Source organism: Acanthopagrus latus, chromosome 2, assembly GCF_904848185.1.
Source record: "Acanthopagrus latus isolate v.2019 chromosome 2, fAcaLat1.1, whole genome shotgun sequence".
In the NCBI taxonomy this organism is placed as follows: domain Eukaryota; kingdom Metazoa; phylum Chordata; class Actinopteri; order Spariformes; family Sparidae; genus Acanthopagrus; species Acanthopagrus latus.
Genome location: NC_051040.1, coordinates 1360752 through 1377500, shown reverse-complemented (window position 1 = coordinate 1377500; position 16749 = coordinate 1360752). Strand labels below are relative to the sequence as shown.

Genomic DNA, 16749 nt, shown 5'->3' with positions numbered 1-16749 from the left:
CAGCAGCTGCCTGGAAATGTAAAAGACAAACATGCAGAACAAAACAACACAGTCCTGGCAGCCTGTCAGCTCTGATGGGAATGTGCGGGCGGCTTGTAGTGAAAGTGTGCGCTGCGGTGCCTCCTGCCCGCAGGCTGCTGTCGCTCCTCCCGCCTGACGAGAAGGGTCGCTCGTTGGAGGAAAAGTTTCGGTTTGAATGAGCAGGGAGGAGGGTTTGAGGGTTTGTTCTTCAGGTGGATATTTTTTGCAGCGCCCCCTCCCCCCTCCTCCCCTCCTCCCCCCGCTCTCCCTCCTCGGTATAAAGCGGAGGTGAACCGCAGCTGCCACAGTCCAGAGTTCAGCAGCCGAGCGGATCTTTGCTCTCGTGTCTTTTCTTTTTCTCACCAAACCGCTGACACACTCACACACACACTGACTGCTCCTCTGACCTGAAACCGGTGTTTTTATTTCATCCCGGAGAGTTTTTACATTTTTATTTCTTCAACTCTCCGTTTTCCTTTTGGACCCGTTTGGATTTTACCCACTTCTTCACCTTCCTTGGACCTCCGGCGCTTTCTGCCCTGGACGCTCCGTGCCGACATGGCGCGTTTGTTACTGTCGTGTCTCCTGCTGTTCGTCTCAGCGCAGACGGTGAGTCGCACTGACGGCACACTCACAGCAGTCCACTTTATTTATTCATTTTTTTATTATACAGCAGCGGTGGTTTGTTTTTGCTGGTTTCTGGGAGCGAGGAGGTTTGGAGACGTGCGCTTTTACGCGCAGCGCGCACAGCCTTTCTCCCGGTTTTACTTCATTTCTGCGGGACCGAACTTTGTTAGAATTTAATTTAACATGCTGATGGATATCTTACTAGTGAGCGGAGCGGTGCAGAGAGTCAGGGGTCATAGATATTATGGATTTCTGCAGAAATACGATGATAACTCATATTTTATTGTAATGTTTGCAGCAATGACCAGACTGTACACACGTGCATGTTTCTGTTATTTGCGTGTGTTTGTGCATTTTCCTCCACATCTACACTTTATTATCTGGTATCAGCCGATGTTGAGTGTAACACCTCCTCCTCTCCCCTCAGTCCCTCTCCTCCGGGGTCTTTGAGCTGAAGATCGACTCCTTCACCAGCTCCCGCGGCGTCTGTCGCTCCCCCTCCCGGGACTGCCAGATTTTTTTCCGCGTGTGTCTCAAGCACTCCCAGGACGTCATCAACCCGGAGCCGCCGTGCACCTACGGCACCGCGCTCACCGAGATCTTCAGCGCCGACTCCAACTCCATCTCGGAGAGCGCGCCCATCAGGGTGCCTTTTCACTTCAAGTGGCCGGTAGGTGACGAAACTCACACGCTCTCTGTCCAGAAGTCTGTGTTCAGCACCTTCAGTCCTGCACTACATTTAACTCTGTTCTCACTCACACTCACATTACGCACCGACACCGGCTGTGATCGCCTTAAACTCCTTTGGATTTCTCTCACTTTCTTGACTTAGACACAGTTTAGAATGACTGAAGGAGGCATGACAGTGAATATCCTGCAGGCCTGAACACGAACACGCATGTGCAACCATTACACACGTGACGGATCTGATCATTAATCGATTCTGTGATTTATTTCAGGGAACCTTCTCTCTGATCATTGAAGCGTGGAACGCGGAGTCTTCTGGACTTGAATCTACAGGTAAGCTGCTGCTGCAGTGCTGCTGCTCCACCGCCAGGCGGCGACAGAGGCGCTGTTCGCCCGCTGAAAACTCTCACACACCTCCTGGAGACACTCCAGCTCGTGTTGGCTGAAAGAAAACCAACTTAATGAAGCAGTTTTAAACGTTTCATCTCTTAAAGCTGTAGTTGTTTGATTTTCTAACACAGAGGAAGTTTTAGTTTTAAATCTGTCGACTCTTACAGACCAGAAAACTCAGTAGGTCTGTTTTCTGCTCCGTCAGTGAGCAGAATCGACGCTGCCTGACAGATCAGATCACGGACAGATAGCAGGATTATAGTGTGGAGGGTTATTTCGCATGATCTGTTTCAACACATTCTCAGGATGTCAACCAACACACATCATGAAATTCTCTGTTCCTTCCCTCCTTCCTCCAGACAACCAGAACAACCTCATCAGCCGGCTGGCGACGCGCCGCAGGCTGACAGTCGGGGAGGAATGGTCCCAGGACGTGCACTTCGGCAACCAGAGCGAGCTGCGTTACTCCTACCACGTACTGTGCAACGAGCACTACCACGGCGAGGCCTGCTCCGCCTACTGCCGGCCCCGCAACGACACCTTCGGACACTACACCTGCGACAACGAGGGGAACCGCCACTGTCAGGAGGGCTGGAGGGGCGAGTACTGCTCCGACCGTAAGTGTCACGTTTGCTGGTTGACTCCTTCTCAAATCTCAAGCCTGAAAAACACCAGAATGGTCCTTTAAAGCATCATCACGCTGTTGTGATATGAGTTTGTTAGTTCAGTTTGTGTCTTTGCTGCATAACAGTGAACTTATAGCAGCTGTACAATACTGAGGAGCATTTAATCTGCAGGGACTTTTGTGAGGAAGTTTGTGTGCAGCTCTTTGCGATGAGTTTGTTGAGACTTGCTTCGTGGTGTTTTTACTTCTCTGCAGCTCGCTGTGATATTGGTGCAGTATAATGTTTCATTACTCTGATCCAAGTCAGTGTTTGCTGCAAACTGAAGTGACTGTTTCAGAGTTCAGTTAAAAAAAAAAACCACCAAAACTGGCTGCAAAATGAGTTTTAACAGTAGTGTGACCCCTCCTCTTCCTCTCCTCTCCCTCCGTTTCTATTCTAACGTTTCTTCAGATTAGGAGGGAGGAGGTGGAGGTGGGTGGAGGTGGGTGGAGGTGGGGGGGTGAAGAATGGGACCCTTGGCGCTTCAATTTTTTTGTCCAGTGGCCTTGAAATTGTTAAGTCAAGCAGTTGTCAACGCCGTCGCTGGCCCTGGTGGCTGAGGAGGACAAAAAAGATCTTAGAGCTTCTGTCGTTTCCAGTGTGTGTGTGTGTGTGTGTGTGTGTGTGTGTGTGTGTGTGTGTGTTGGCTCTGAGGTCTGCTCCTTTTGTTTTGAGCTCAACAATGGGCCCCCGGTCGGCCCCCGGTCGGCCCCCGGCCCGCCCGCTTTAACAGGGACACGCGCTGGAGCTTAATGTGCGCTGCCTTGCGTGAAAGGAGACGGCATGTGTTGCTTTTGTTGTGCGGGCCAGCTGCTTCGTTTAGTACTTAACAAGCACTTGTAGGGGAGTTAGTGTGTGTGTGTGTGTGTGTGTGTGTGTGTGTGTGTGTGTGTGTGTGTGAGGCCCAGAGAGGGGAGTTGTTTTGTGATTCGAACGAAGAACATGAGACACACACACACATGCACTCGTAGTAATATTCTCTCCTTCTTCCTCCCCCTTTCTCCCTTTCCCTCTCTTCCTTTGACGTGCCCCCCCACCCCCCCTCGCTGTGTTCCCTCTCCTCCTCCCATCAGCCATCTGTGCCGCGGGGTGCAGCGAGGAGCACGGGTTCTGCGACTCTCCCGGGGAGTGTGTGTGCCGGCAGGGCTGGCAGGGCGAGCGCTGCGACGAGTGCGCCCGACACCCCGGCTGCCTGCACGGGACCTGCCAGCAGCCCTGGCAGTGCAACTGTAAGGAGGGCTGGGGCGGCCTGTACTGCGACCAAGGTGGGTTCAAGCTCCAGAACAGCTCGGCCCGGCAGGCTGACGGGTTCGCTCCCGAGTTCATTTAAAAGGTTTTCTTCAGGTTTTAGGACAAAACAGAAGCATTAACTGTCCAGCGAGAAGTGTGAAACACAAGTGAGGATGTTTAAAGCAGATTAACGGAGCTGCTGAACCACAGATGATGATTCAACTGTCGTCAAACTAATCAGTCTGTTTTACCCGTTAATTAACCATCTATCACTTCAGACTGCAGCTGTTGTCTGGTCTGTTCTCATAATTGGGCTTTGGCTGTGCTAATTAAAATGTTAATTAGATGGTTAATGACCAACTAAAGAAGGCAAACAAATTAATCTTACAGTCATTTTGTTGCCTGTTTTTAGCTCATTTATTATTTTATTAACCATTTTTCAAGTCGTAGCATCTTAATTTAAAACATCTACTGGATGAGTTTTCAGTTCAGACAGAACTGCTGGAGTCTGCAGATATTTCTCAGAGATGATGTTGCTGGATTCTGTGTGGCTAAATATAAAACCCTCATCAGACTATTTTTTTACTGCAGAAACACTGAAAAATTCGCAATTTTACGAATGAATTGTTTATCTTCTACTTTTCTGTATTAGTTTCCACCAACACAGCTCATTAATGCAACAGCACTCAACAGTAAAAACTCTTCCAGACTTCAAGTCCAGCTGCGATTTCAATCTGTTACAACTCATCGATAATCGACGTTTAACCCAGAAGTGCAAAGAAATTGCAAAGTGATGTCGACTATAACGGAATAACTTTTACAATCAAGTTTCAAATCTCTGCTGTTGGAACAGTATTTGAATATTTAAAGACACACCTTATGACATTCTGGCAAAATATGTAATTGACTGCATGAAAACAGTATTTTCCGAGCCAGTGTCGGCATTAAGAGTCATTGATAGTTCATGAGTGTATTTATATGGTTAAACATTACAACTGGGCACCTATTTATTATCATGTAAAATAGATAAATAGCAATTGAATTATACTGAAATGAGACAATACCTGCAAGATAAACAGGTAAAAGTAGAAAATGAAAGAAAACATGAACTAATAACATCCTGTTAAAGCTCCTGTACAGTTCTACAAGTCTGCTGCTTCTTGTTAGCAGAACAAAATGTAAAACTTAAGGTTTAAAATTAAAATGTTTACGCCTGTCAGTGGGTTTTACTTCAATATAAAGTTGTTTATCGTCTGCAAATGTGGAAATAAGAAAAAAGACACAATCTGATCTATTTTACTGCAGAAAGTCATCAGATTTAGTAGGAACTCTTGTGATGTTTAACGTGTTGGAGGTGTGATGTGAGAACCTGTTGAACATAAAAAGCTGGATAGAAATATTAAATAATCCACAGCAATAACTGTTTGGTAATTCCAGTTCCTGACATGCATTAGTCATTTCCTGTATCTTAGGAGTCTTTACACTGTACACGTCAGGATGTTTGAACGCAGAATTATCACAGTATTGATTTGTTGTCCGAGAAGTTTTTAATTTATTTCTCTGGTGATGAAACTTCATGTGGCAGCACGACGTCTCCTCATCTGTTCAGACGCCCGCGGTGTGCCTCAGGGCTCTCTCCTCGGCCCACTTTCATTTTTCAGATTATTAAATTGCTGCAGGTGTAAATCTAACATCTTTAACCTGACGATGAAAACAGAACTTGTCAGTAAAGTCCATGTTGTCTGCGTACATGTGGCGTCCGTCCTGTAGAAGCTACAGCTCTGCTGATGTGCACAACATAGATCAAACCGAATGCGTTAATTTGCTGATCTTTCTTGACATACACTCAATTTATCAGTACAAAGATGATATATTTAAAGTGTTACCTCATCAACATTGATGTTAAAGTTGTGTAACAGTCTATAAACTCCTGTTGGGATCATTCCTCAGGTCAGCAGGTTCACTGGTAGCAGCCGATGGTCTCATGACTGAAAGGCTCAGTCGCTCAGAGTCGGGCTGGGTCCAGGTTCAGACGACTGCGTGGCTCAGGAACACTTCCAGACACAGTTCAGTTGTCAATCTGTTTTTATTTATGCTTTTCACAGTAACACGACCTGGAAACTTTCATATGTGATTCATCATCCTGAATACTGCAAACAAACTAAAAACTAACCAGCGTCTCAGCGTCGATCCATGTTCTGGTCCGTCCCTCTGTGAGATCTGTGAGCTGCTTCAGTCTCGTAGTGCTCGGATGATTCTGAAGATAGATATCGTATTGTTGTACAATAAATCTAACATTGGTTTCAAACGTTGCTTTACACATCATCTTGTCCCTCTTGTTCGGGTTGTCCTTCTGGTCTGAAGTAAATTCTGGTTAGATCAGGTGGACTGACTGAAAATATGGGAGAGTGAAGCAAGACCAGCAAACTGAATATTATCAGAATACAACACACTGCTGTTCCTGCTACATTAGAGTCCTCAGCCCACACAAGCTGAGATCTGCTCATCAACTGACATGAACTCTTTAAATGTTTGTAAAAGCTCCAGCAAACACCAAACACGCTCCATTCCTTTAAAATACCTTCATTCCTTCAGACAAAACGCAGTTTTCTCATCAGTGTTCAGTGTTGTGAATTGTTATTTAGATGAGATATTAATGCCCATCAGAGGACGTGAGCTCCTTCAGCTAACCTCACCGTTCCTCATCCTGTCTGTTAACTCCAGATCTGAACTACTGCACCAACCACAAGCCGTGTCGCAATGACGCTTCCTGCACCAACACCGGCCAGGGCAGCTACACCTGCACCTGCAGACCCGGGTTCACCGGCAAAAACTGCGAGATCGAGACCAACGAGTGCGACAGCAACCCCTGCAAGAACGGTGGCAGCTGCAAAGTGAGTCACCAGAACTTTTAGAGCAGCTTTCTTTACGTTCTGGTTGTTTCTCTTATAGTTTTTCCCAGAATCTTTCTGAAAAACTGCAGAAACATCAGGATAAATAAAAGATTACAGATGAGCTGGACTCACGTCTTCTTGGTTTCTTCCCCCAGGATTTGGAGAGCGATTATTCCTGTGCGTGCCCTCAGGGCTTCTACGGGAAGAACTGCGAGATCAGCGCCATGACGTGCGCCGACGGGCCGTGTTTTAATGGAGGAACCTGCGTGGAGAATGTGGCCGGCGGTTACAGCTGCCGCTGCCCGGCCGGGTTCACCGGCTCCAACTGCGAGAAGAGAATCGACAGATGCAGCAGCAACCCCTGCGCTAATGGTACGAACCAACTGTAGCCTGCAGCGACCTCACAACCAGCATGATCCGACTTCCACCCACAGCTTAAACTTCACAGTGGGACGAGTTTCATTTAAAGTCATTTTTGATTCTTTGCATTTGTGTGCCTGCTGCAGCCCTGTGTGGGAACTGTGACTTTGTGCATGTGACTTTATATACGTGAGCATTTGAAGCAGTTTCAGCCAAACACACTGCAGTCTTAAGATAATGAAGCATGGAAACTATAAATCATATTCTCCATATGAATCAGAACATCATTATCATTCTTCTGATTTTTCATATATTGTTCAGCTCTGTTGGGAAATCTGTGACGTTATTTCCTGCTTTTATCACCTCGGCCAGAGTTTTACCTGTCTGCCTCCCACCTGTAGTTCGTGCGTACTGAAATAATCTGATGGTTAAAGAAGAATAAAAACATGGCGCAGACATGTGACAGACGCTCCGTCCTGTCAGAACTTGCCAGCCAGATTACATTTTTACCCGAGCTGCAGAACAACAGCCGAGCGTCTGATATGAAGTCGTGGAGCTCGGTGGAGACGACCGATACGACTCAGTGACACTCGGTGATGTCCTGGATGTTCAGACTTGCAGGCGGCCGCCGCTCAACCACTTCATGTAATCAGTTGTTCCTTCATTCTCAGTGAAGCAGCTCCAGATGTTTATGCATCTCTAGGATCTTGTTGTGGCTCACATGAACATGATGATCTGTTCAAGGACGTGACGACGAGATAATTGGTTTGTGCCTGAGGGGAGACGCTTTTACTAACAAGAGGTGAAATCACAGCACCGCTGCAGAGTGAAACAGTGAGATATTATTATATTATGTTTTATTGACACTGGACCAAATCTACTGGACAGCCGCTAACATCTGGCCCTTGTCTTTGAAACATGATCCCCAACTGACGCGCTCATTTTCCCCTGTTTTCCACTGCGATGCTACGATGTGAGAATAGTTCCATCCACCTTCGTCTCCATCTTGGATCTGAAGTTGAGTTTGAAAGAGACTGAAGTGAAATATGATGTAATAAGTAACGACCGTGATGTTGACAGTGATCTTCTGTTCTCTGTTGTCTAACATTCACACCAGAGAAGCAAACTTGCGTCGTGGCAGCGAGGAAGAAAGAAAACTGCATGCGTGCAGTAGCTGTAGTTCAGGTCTGCATGTGTAGAAGAGATCATCCAGTTTGACTTGTTGTCTGTTAACGTGATGCGCTGCTGCAGAAGCTCTCTGGCTGGAGAGTTCGTACAGTTGTGAGCAGTTTCTCCAGTAAGAACATTTGTCAGATTGGATTAAATTTTAGACGACAGTTGTTGATGCAGAGCCCTTTATCTCCTCTAAGAAAATAAATAAAAGAATCTGCAGCAGACGCAGCTCAAGTGTTTCTGCTGGTGGAACAGAGTAAAGCTTCAGGTTTCATCTGAGCTGTTGATCGTTCAGGAGCCGTGGATTATTTCATCATGAATCCACTTTCTGTTTGGCTGGACTCCAGATCAGAACCGTAGCTGCATGTCATCCGTCTCTCTCTCCAGCTATCCGTCACTAAATGAAGCAGCACTCGGTCGAGGCGCGAGGAGAGATGGGAGGCGTCCGTGTAGGTGTTGAGTTTTCAAGTCAGCAGCTCATCAACATCCTTTTCTCTAGAAGTGAATCTGTTTGTAGATCTTAACTCTCACTGACTGGATCCACCTGCTGCAGGTGGTTTGGACACATTTCAGAGAGATGCTTTCACAGTTGACTGAAAACAGCTTTGTGTACCATCATGAGTGTGTCTTCACATGCTGCTGTTGTTGTGAAACTGCCCCGATGCTCCAGCAACCTTCATAGTTTATCTGCAGCTCTGGAAACTGCAGTAATTCAGCTCGATGCTGGTGTATTCCAAGTTATCAGTCAGTTAATCATTCACTTAAACGCTGCAGCAGCCAATCAATATGAAAGTGTTTACAAGAGCGAGCTGGTGTAATGATTCCATGACGGCACGGTGGAGGGTTACAGTCAGGGAACAACCCGAGTGTTCACACTGTAAACGTCATGACACAAATCTAATCTGCTTCATTCCTGCAAACTGTCCATCAGATCTCTCACGTGAACTGTGTAGATGCCGAGGGTTTTAGATTTGTGCGTTTTCCAGGAAATGTGTCTCTGTAAACTTGAGGTTAGCTTTTATTTTCATAGCCGACGTTATCCTGCCGTGATTCCTCCGCTGTGTTTGGACTTGGCGTGTTTGGAGGCAGCAGTGCGGCACTTTGTTGGCTCGAGCTGAATTGAATTTCACGAGACAGATTTTTCACGGCATGCGAGAGTTTTGCGTGAGTTCCTCCTCGGTTATCTGTAGCCCGAGGACATAAAGCGCCGGTCATGGCAGAGCTGAACACTTGGCGCCATCGCAAATACCCGTGTGGCCAATAGAGGTGAGGCGTGGAGAGCAAAATGGTGGAAAGGCTCGTAGTGTGTGTGTGTGTGTGTGTGTGTGTGTGTGTGTGTGTGTGTGTGTGTGTTGTATCAGAGCCTTGGGAAACAACAACACATCAGGTGTGTTCCAACAGGTAGCTGACGTGATGAACATAGTTCAGGTTTGTTATAAAGTTTTTCCTGTCAAATGTGAACTGAACTCACTTCCTGATATAACACATGAGCGAGGTGAGCTAGCATTAGCAAACTCATCAGCATTTCTCAGCTCAGTTACTTGTGATGTAAAGTAACTAACTAATATTAACTAAAAGACAGAACCTGAGAACAGTTCAGGTTCTTTACATGAACATTTTCTATTTTCTGACCCGGCAGATTCAGATGAACACAACACTGTTTTATCAAAAATATCTGATATTATTAGATCAGTAATTTGTATAGCGCATTTCCTACAGATTAAAAGAGAACATGAACACACATTTAAATGTATGTAAAGTAGAAACTTCATACATACCTGCCAACACAAAGACAGACGGACGATAGAGACGCAGATAGCGCTGCTAGCTAACCATCGAGTGGGTGTTCAGCTCGTTCACATGCGACGGCACAGCTGTGATACACTTTCTATCATCAGGCAGTTTGTTTCCTGATAGTCTGAAAGAAAGAAAACATCTGATTTTAGTTTCATATCATGTTGCCCTTTTCACTCGTCGAGAGTTTTAGTTAATCTGTGGACTAAAAGAGTCACGTGTTCCTGTCGTTGTCAGTTCTGAAGGCTTCAGATATGCTGCAGTTGTGTTTCTTACACTGTCAAGTTTGCAATTAGTTTCTTAACTTTATTCTAAATGACTCAGTAAGCTTGTGTCTTCAGGAGGAGCCACAGATGTACAGTTGTGTGTCATCTGCATACGTGTAGACGTTTAACCTTCATCTACTGCTGATGGTCTTCATACTGCAGATACATTATCTGATCCGTCAACATTTAAATCTGCGGCAGCATGCTGAGCTGAAGGCAGAAACATGGTGTGCATTAGCATCAGTGCACAGGAAAAGTCAAATCTGGACAAACAGACTGAAAACAGACCAAAGAAGCAGTGAGGGGTCGTTATTTCTGTTGACATAATACCTGAAGCAGCTATGTGAATATATTACCGCTGTCACATCTAATCTCTTTTTAAGTCAGAGCAGATTGTCATTGATTATAACACTAATAATCTGCCATAAACCTAAATGGATAATGATTAGCTCAGTTTAAAAGCTGCTGGTGATCACAGAGATGAATGTGTTGGAGCTGATCCATGTAAACAAAGTTCACTGACTGGAGTCAGTGACCCTCGTATCAGCGTGAAGCGTCAGATAGAAAGTGGGAGTGAGAGAAGACGGATTTCTTCATAAAATCTGTTGTTGCTCAAAGAGGCTTTTGGGTTTCACATAGATCCTCTGCAGGATGTTTGTGTGCAGCCCATCTGCAAACACTTCTGCACACCCAAAACTTTATGTGAAAATACCACGATTACAAAAGAAATGCATCATTTTCAAGAGAGTTTCAGACGTACCGCAGGTCCCCGAAGCTTTCTGCACACAAACACTTACAGGAAATCATTCAGTCAGTTTGTGCAGGAGAAATGAACGCGTTGGCTCAAAGTTCTGCTGCTGCAGCGGCTGAACAAACACAGGGTTGGATTTGGGTTTGTACATCAAACATGACGAGTTCTTTGAGCATTTCAGGTGTCATGAAACGTGAAGTTAAGAATAAATGAAATGATGCAGTTTCATGTTTCAGCTGATGAAGAAGGATTTGATGCTATTAGCATGTGAACACAGATCTGTGTGACTTCAAATGAGTTACTGATCAAATTACTTTGATTCTTGATGTTTAGGTTTAAAGCCTCACATCACATCAGACGTGTGTGTTTGCATGTGTGTGTTTGTGTGTCAGAGGGCAGATAAAGTCCTGTATTGTCACATTGGAGCCTCTGAACGCATCTTATCACCGACTCGAATATTTCACTCATTGTTGCCGTGGTAAACAAGCCTGTTTGTGCTCGGCAGCCTGGAGACGCTGTCAGTCTCGGGTGTTTCTTTACTTCGTCTGGCTGCAGTCCAGCGCTGTGCGGCTCTGTTGTAGCTGATGTTTCTCTCCGGTCCTCTTATGAGCCTCTTAATGATGTTTTAATGTTAAGTAGCCCGTGGCACCTCGCAGCAGCACGCCAAATGTACAGTAACCTTGTTAACCTCGTTTATTACTCATTCCATTGTCCTCACATCACTGCAGAGCATTTTCCAGAATATACCATCAGCTTTTAGATTGACTTTCCTTCCGCCAGGCAGACATTCCCTGGCAGAGACTCGAAACTTCTCCTGAGAAATAATCGAACATAATCAACACTGTGCTGGGTTTTAACTACACATGACTTCTTTCCAAATCCGTCATGTTGGATCGTTGTTGTTGGCTTAGTTTTCGAGTCGAGGACGTCTGATTGTCCTACCGGCCCGTAAATGAACCATGCAGGTTGGATTTCACATTCATCTCACAAAAATAACTTGTGAGCTAAAGCTCTGCAGCAGGTTTCACGTCTGAGAGTTGTGAAATCAACTGCAGGAAACAAACAAAGCAAAAACACTTGGATTTAAACATAGATTAGATGTAGATTATTAGCTAATCTTTAAAACTCAAAGGTTCATAATGCTTTTTAAAAAACAACCACTCAGATGTTTTTAGCAGATGCAGACTCTCAGGCTGTGGATCACCTGTTCTCAGACCTTCTCTATGGGAGCAGACAGATAATCAGGATCAGACGGCTCCACTCACAGAACTGGCCTCACAAAACAAAACTTTATCGCTGTATATTACAATTACCACACAGTTATCGCCCGCCTGCTGCGCAGAGTCGTCTCCGCAGGTCCCAGTTCAGCCTCCAGTCGTCCCTCAGGTCCTCATTAGCGTGTAGAAACCACCGCCGGCTTATCTTGAATCTGCAGTCATTCCTACCTCTCAGTGAGCCCGACAGGGAGGGAGAGAGGTTGTTCTTGCTGTGCTCTGTTTGCAGCGTTGCAACACAGCAGATATACATGACAACCAAATATGGAGCTGATTCAACAGCCTGTGAGTTCAGTTTGAGCTGCAGCACGTCGCCTCAGATCGACCTGCAGCTCCTGTTCAGCGTCCTCAGGGAGGTCGAGCACAAAGTTTTGTTTTGCAAGAGTGAAGCTACAACTGCAGAACACAAAGAAACTGAGAGGCAGTTTTGCTTTTTGTTGGTGTGTTTTCTTCATTCACAAACCTCCTCTGTAGTGTCGTCTGCAGGACGCTGGGAAACATCAGGATGTTTCTAATCACACACACACACACACACACACACACACACACACACACATTCCTCTGCTGATGTGTTGTGATAAACATATTGTTGTTCCCTCTTCAGTTCCATCCTCTCTCTCTCTGCCCACCTCCTGCTGTGTCTTCTTGAACACTCTGAGCGACTGAAACGTTTCGTTGGGAATTATTTCTTTTTTTCTGCCAACCTCTCCCTCTTGATAACCAAACGAGTATCTCATTGAAAAGTGTGTTCAGCTCTAAACTGCGACTGAAACACTGTCGATCAGCAGAGACACTCTGATCTCAGCTCCTGTTCACTTTCCTCAACATTAAACAGCAGATGAAATATATAAACATGCTTATGAGTCATTTTCTTTGTGACTCAGTTGTGTTTATCATCCCTGTAACAGAACCAGAGTAACAGAGAACAGAGTCCAGTCTGGCTTTTAGCGAGTGATTTCCAGTTGTGACTTTACGTTCGACTTATTTTAAGTCATCTTGTTTCTTCTTCGTCTCTCTTGCTGACGGCACATAAATGAATCATGGATTAATGTGAAATAATAAGATGAGAAATGTCTAAATCCTGATGCAGAGTCACAGTGAAGACAGATGTGTGCTGGGAGTTAAAGCAGAGCAACTGATTTAAAATCATTTTAAACAGTGTACCTGAGAAACTGGGCATGCTTGTTAACTCAGAAGTAGATCATAAGATTGTGATGCTTCAGTAATATTTTCTATCTTCACTTCGACACGATTGTTCTTAAGATGAGACCGACGGAGCTGCTGCATCAGAACCAAAGTACCAGATCCGACAAAATGATCCTGTGATCTGTTGCCGACCTTCTGCTTCACTTTATCAAAAGTTGTTTATCTGTCTGTCTCATTTCCATCATTGTACCAGCATCAATTATAGTTCATTAATGCATCAAATAAACTGATCATTTGGTTTTATTTCTGAAGATGACAGATTGCAGCAGATAGACTTTGTGTTCAGTTCGTCCTCCAGGCTTCTGTCAGTAACTCACACCTCCCTCTGTGTCTCTGCAGGCGCTCAGTGTTTGGACCTGGGTAAACGCGTCATGTGTCGCTGTCAGCCCGGCTTCACCGGCTCCCGCTGTGAGACCAACATCGACGACTGCGCCGGGAACCCCTGCCGCAACGCCGGCACCTGCGTCGACGGCATCAACGACTTCACCTGCACGTGCACCCTCGGCTTCACCAGCAAGGACTGCTCCGTGCGCACCAGCCCCTGCGACCACTTCCCCTGCGACAACGGCGGCAAGTGTTACACCCACTTCACGGGCCCGGTGTGCCAGTGTCCACCGGACTTCATGGGAGCGCGCTGCGAGTACTCCGTCAGCAAGCCGACGGCCAAACCGCCCAATCCCGAGGTGTCTCCGGCGCTGATAGCCGCCGTTGCCCTCGGCCTGGTGACACTCTCCCTGCTACTGTGCGCCGCCATCCACATCCTGCGTCAGCTCCGCCGAGGCAGAGCGCTGACAGCCATGGCCACGTCAGTGAAGAACGACCTGGAGACGGTGAACAACCGCAACGCAGTGATCGGCGGGGGTGGACCAAACAACGGGAGCCTACAAGGAGCGCCGCTGGGCAGCCTGAGAGAGAAGGAGGCCTTCCTCCTCCCGGGAGGACATCTGAAGATGTCCAATAAGGATGCAGCGCTGGTGGAGAGGGGTGGCGACAACATGTCCATGTTTAAAAACAAAATGGCCGACTATAACCTGGCGAAAGAGGAGCAGCACCTGGGCAAGAACAAGTTTGACCTGTAAGGACCCGATGATGTTTCCTTGTGTGTGTGTGTGTGTGTGTGTGTGTGTGTGTGTGTGTTTACATCCTGCTCTGTTGTCGCAGCATGTCTGTCGTCTCTTATCTGATCAGTTCTGCGTTGTCACGCCTTCACTAAGTATTTCTGCACATCTCTCTCTCTCTCTAACAGTAAGAAGTGCGACTCGTCCATCATCGTCCCTCCTCTCAGTTTTGCGAAGGACAGTCTGTATCAACCTGTGTTCATCATCCCAGAGCAGATGGAGCAGTGTGTGTTCGCTACTGAGGTGAGGACGCGTTTACCAGCACGACCACACAAACATCATTATTGTTCACAAATTAGTTTCCAAACTCGAGAACTCTGACAGAGGTTGACAGGATGTTTTAAACTTCCTGTTTAACAATGAGTTTATGTGAAGAACCTGTTTTTGAGCGTCCAATCAAATCAATATATATCAACGATTCTGTAGTTAAAACATACAGTTAATTAACTCCAAAGACTGCACGGAAACTGCAGTATAACCTGGATACACTAAATTAGATTTATGTGTTGTTTTGAGGTCTGCGAACTAAAACATTTATTATAAAATCAGAAAAGAATGAAATTGTCCTTTATTGATTGTTCAGGTATGTACAGTACTGAACAGGTTGAAGCTGTTAATTCATTAACAAGCCAAGATCACAGTGGTATAATAATATATTGGTCTGATAATTAATCTATTCATCCACATTTTGTCATGTTTAAGATAAAAATGTTGCGTTTTGTGCGATTTGTGACAAAGTTCTGAAATACAGAGACAGAGAGCACAGAAACGTCTTAATCATATTAATTTATTTAATTTTAAACAGCAAACCATCAATATCATGTTGTGTGTTAATCTGCAGATGTGTACAGATGTTGTGGATGTAATAAGTCACCACACGAACACTTCAGAACCTCTCGGTTATTTGTTTGTTTTTCCATTTCTTGCTGATGATGTTCAAAGTTGTTTAATGTGTAAAAAAACAACTTCTCCTGAATAACACATGCCAGAACATTAACAAATGTGATGAATACATACAAGATATATATAAGAAAAGTTGTAAAATGATCAATTTGTTCCAAAAAAAGGCAACAGTGCAACATGACAGGACAACAGATGGAATGATAGGAGCGCTTTGATATCAGAAATGAAATATGAAATTAATAAGTGAACACGTTCTGATCAGTCTTTCTAACGTGACTCTGGAACTTCTTCTTAAACATCATCTTGTTTGAATAAATGCCGGCATGTGTTTTGTGATGAAGTGAAGCCATACGCCGATGACTGACCGCTGTCTCTCTTGTTCTCAGGTATAACCTGCAGTATTCAGAGGAACACACGTTCTGTCCGGGACACGCAGAGGATCGATTCTACACACAGTTTTATTTAATATTTATTACTGCTGCTCAGTGGGAAGGAACAAGAGAGAAAGGACCTGTTTTTAATTCTTTTCTGCCTTGATGTGGACGATGTTCGGACCACAGCGACTCTGAGAAGAGTGAACAAGCAGGACGAGGAGAGAAAAAAGGAAAGACTGAATGTCTGGCATCATTTGCACTATTTATCTTTTTTTTATATTCTTTAAATCTTAATATAATATTTCTGTCTGTGTATCTGAACTTTTGTTGGATCAAACGTGAATGAGAGGACGTAAATAATTGGAACCGTCCACAGATCGTAAAGACCGCTGCCTTAGCTGTGCTCCCTAATCATCGTGGCCACCGTTTCCTGTAGAACTTCAAAATAAGATGTCAATCAAATCATCAGAGGACCTGCTGACAGGAACGGGAGACGGGACATTTTCATTTTAGGTCAAACAACCTGAACTTTCCTACACATACGGAGCGTTGGTGAGCGGCTTTCTATCATCACGCTGGTCATTTTATCTGAATCTTTGTGGCCTGAGAAGAAACAACAACAATCACAAACTGAGCCTATGAACTCTGAAGTGCCTCTTCTTATAAAACCAACTGCAACAGAGGTTGTTTCCTCTGAAAGCCTGCGAGGGGTTTTATTTGTATCTCATGTTCTAATCCTGTATTTAAGAGCCCAGAAAACCCATTGAGCTCCACTGGAACCAGCCTGGTGTCAATCTAAGACCCAATCCCAGTATCACACCCCACATCTCCTTTTAATGCCAGTCTGAAGGAGGTCTCAGGTGAATCACAGAGAGTCTGTAACTCTCTCAACAATCAGCTGTTTTCACCTCATGATAATCAACTCTGACAATTATAAGACGTGAAATAAAAAGTCCAACATGTCACAGTCGGGATGAAGGTCCAGCCGAGCTGGATTCATCTCACACATCACTTTG

General features: G+C 45.2%; 1 protein-coding gene across 1 annotated transcript; it reads left to right on the top strand.

The window, feature by feature from the left end:
• The first annotated feature begins 322 nt into the window (after nucleotides 1-322).
• On the top strand, nucleotides 323-16749 carry dlc (deltaC). The gene is made up of 10 exons (XM_037071157.1): nucleotides 323-630; nucleotides 1076-1318; nucleotides 1608-1668; nucleotides 2085-2342; nucleotides 3464-3655; nucleotides 6345-6514; nucleotides 6670-6886; nucleotides 13678-14413; nucleotides 14585-14699; nucleotides 15746-16749. Exons 1-10 carry the CDS (start codon nucleotides 580-582, stop codon nucleotides 15749-15751), a joined length of 2049 nt encoding a protein of 682 aa, XP_036927052.1. The 5' UTR covers nucleotides 323-579; the 3' UTR covers nucleotides 15752-16749.

Coding starts and splice junctions, on each gene's coding strand:
- dlc (XM_037071157.1), top strand. CDS start 580: ATGGCGCGTTTGTTACTGTCGTGTCTCCTGCTGTTCGTCTCAGCGCAG. Junction 3,656..6,344: donor CGGCCTGTACTGCGACCAAG/GTGGGTTCAAGC, acceptor TGTTAACTCCAG/ATCTGAACTACTGCACCAAC. Junction 6,515..6,669: donor AGAACGGTGGCAGCTGCAAA/GTGAGTCACCAG, acceptor TTCTTCCCCCAG/GATTTGGAGAGCGATTATTC.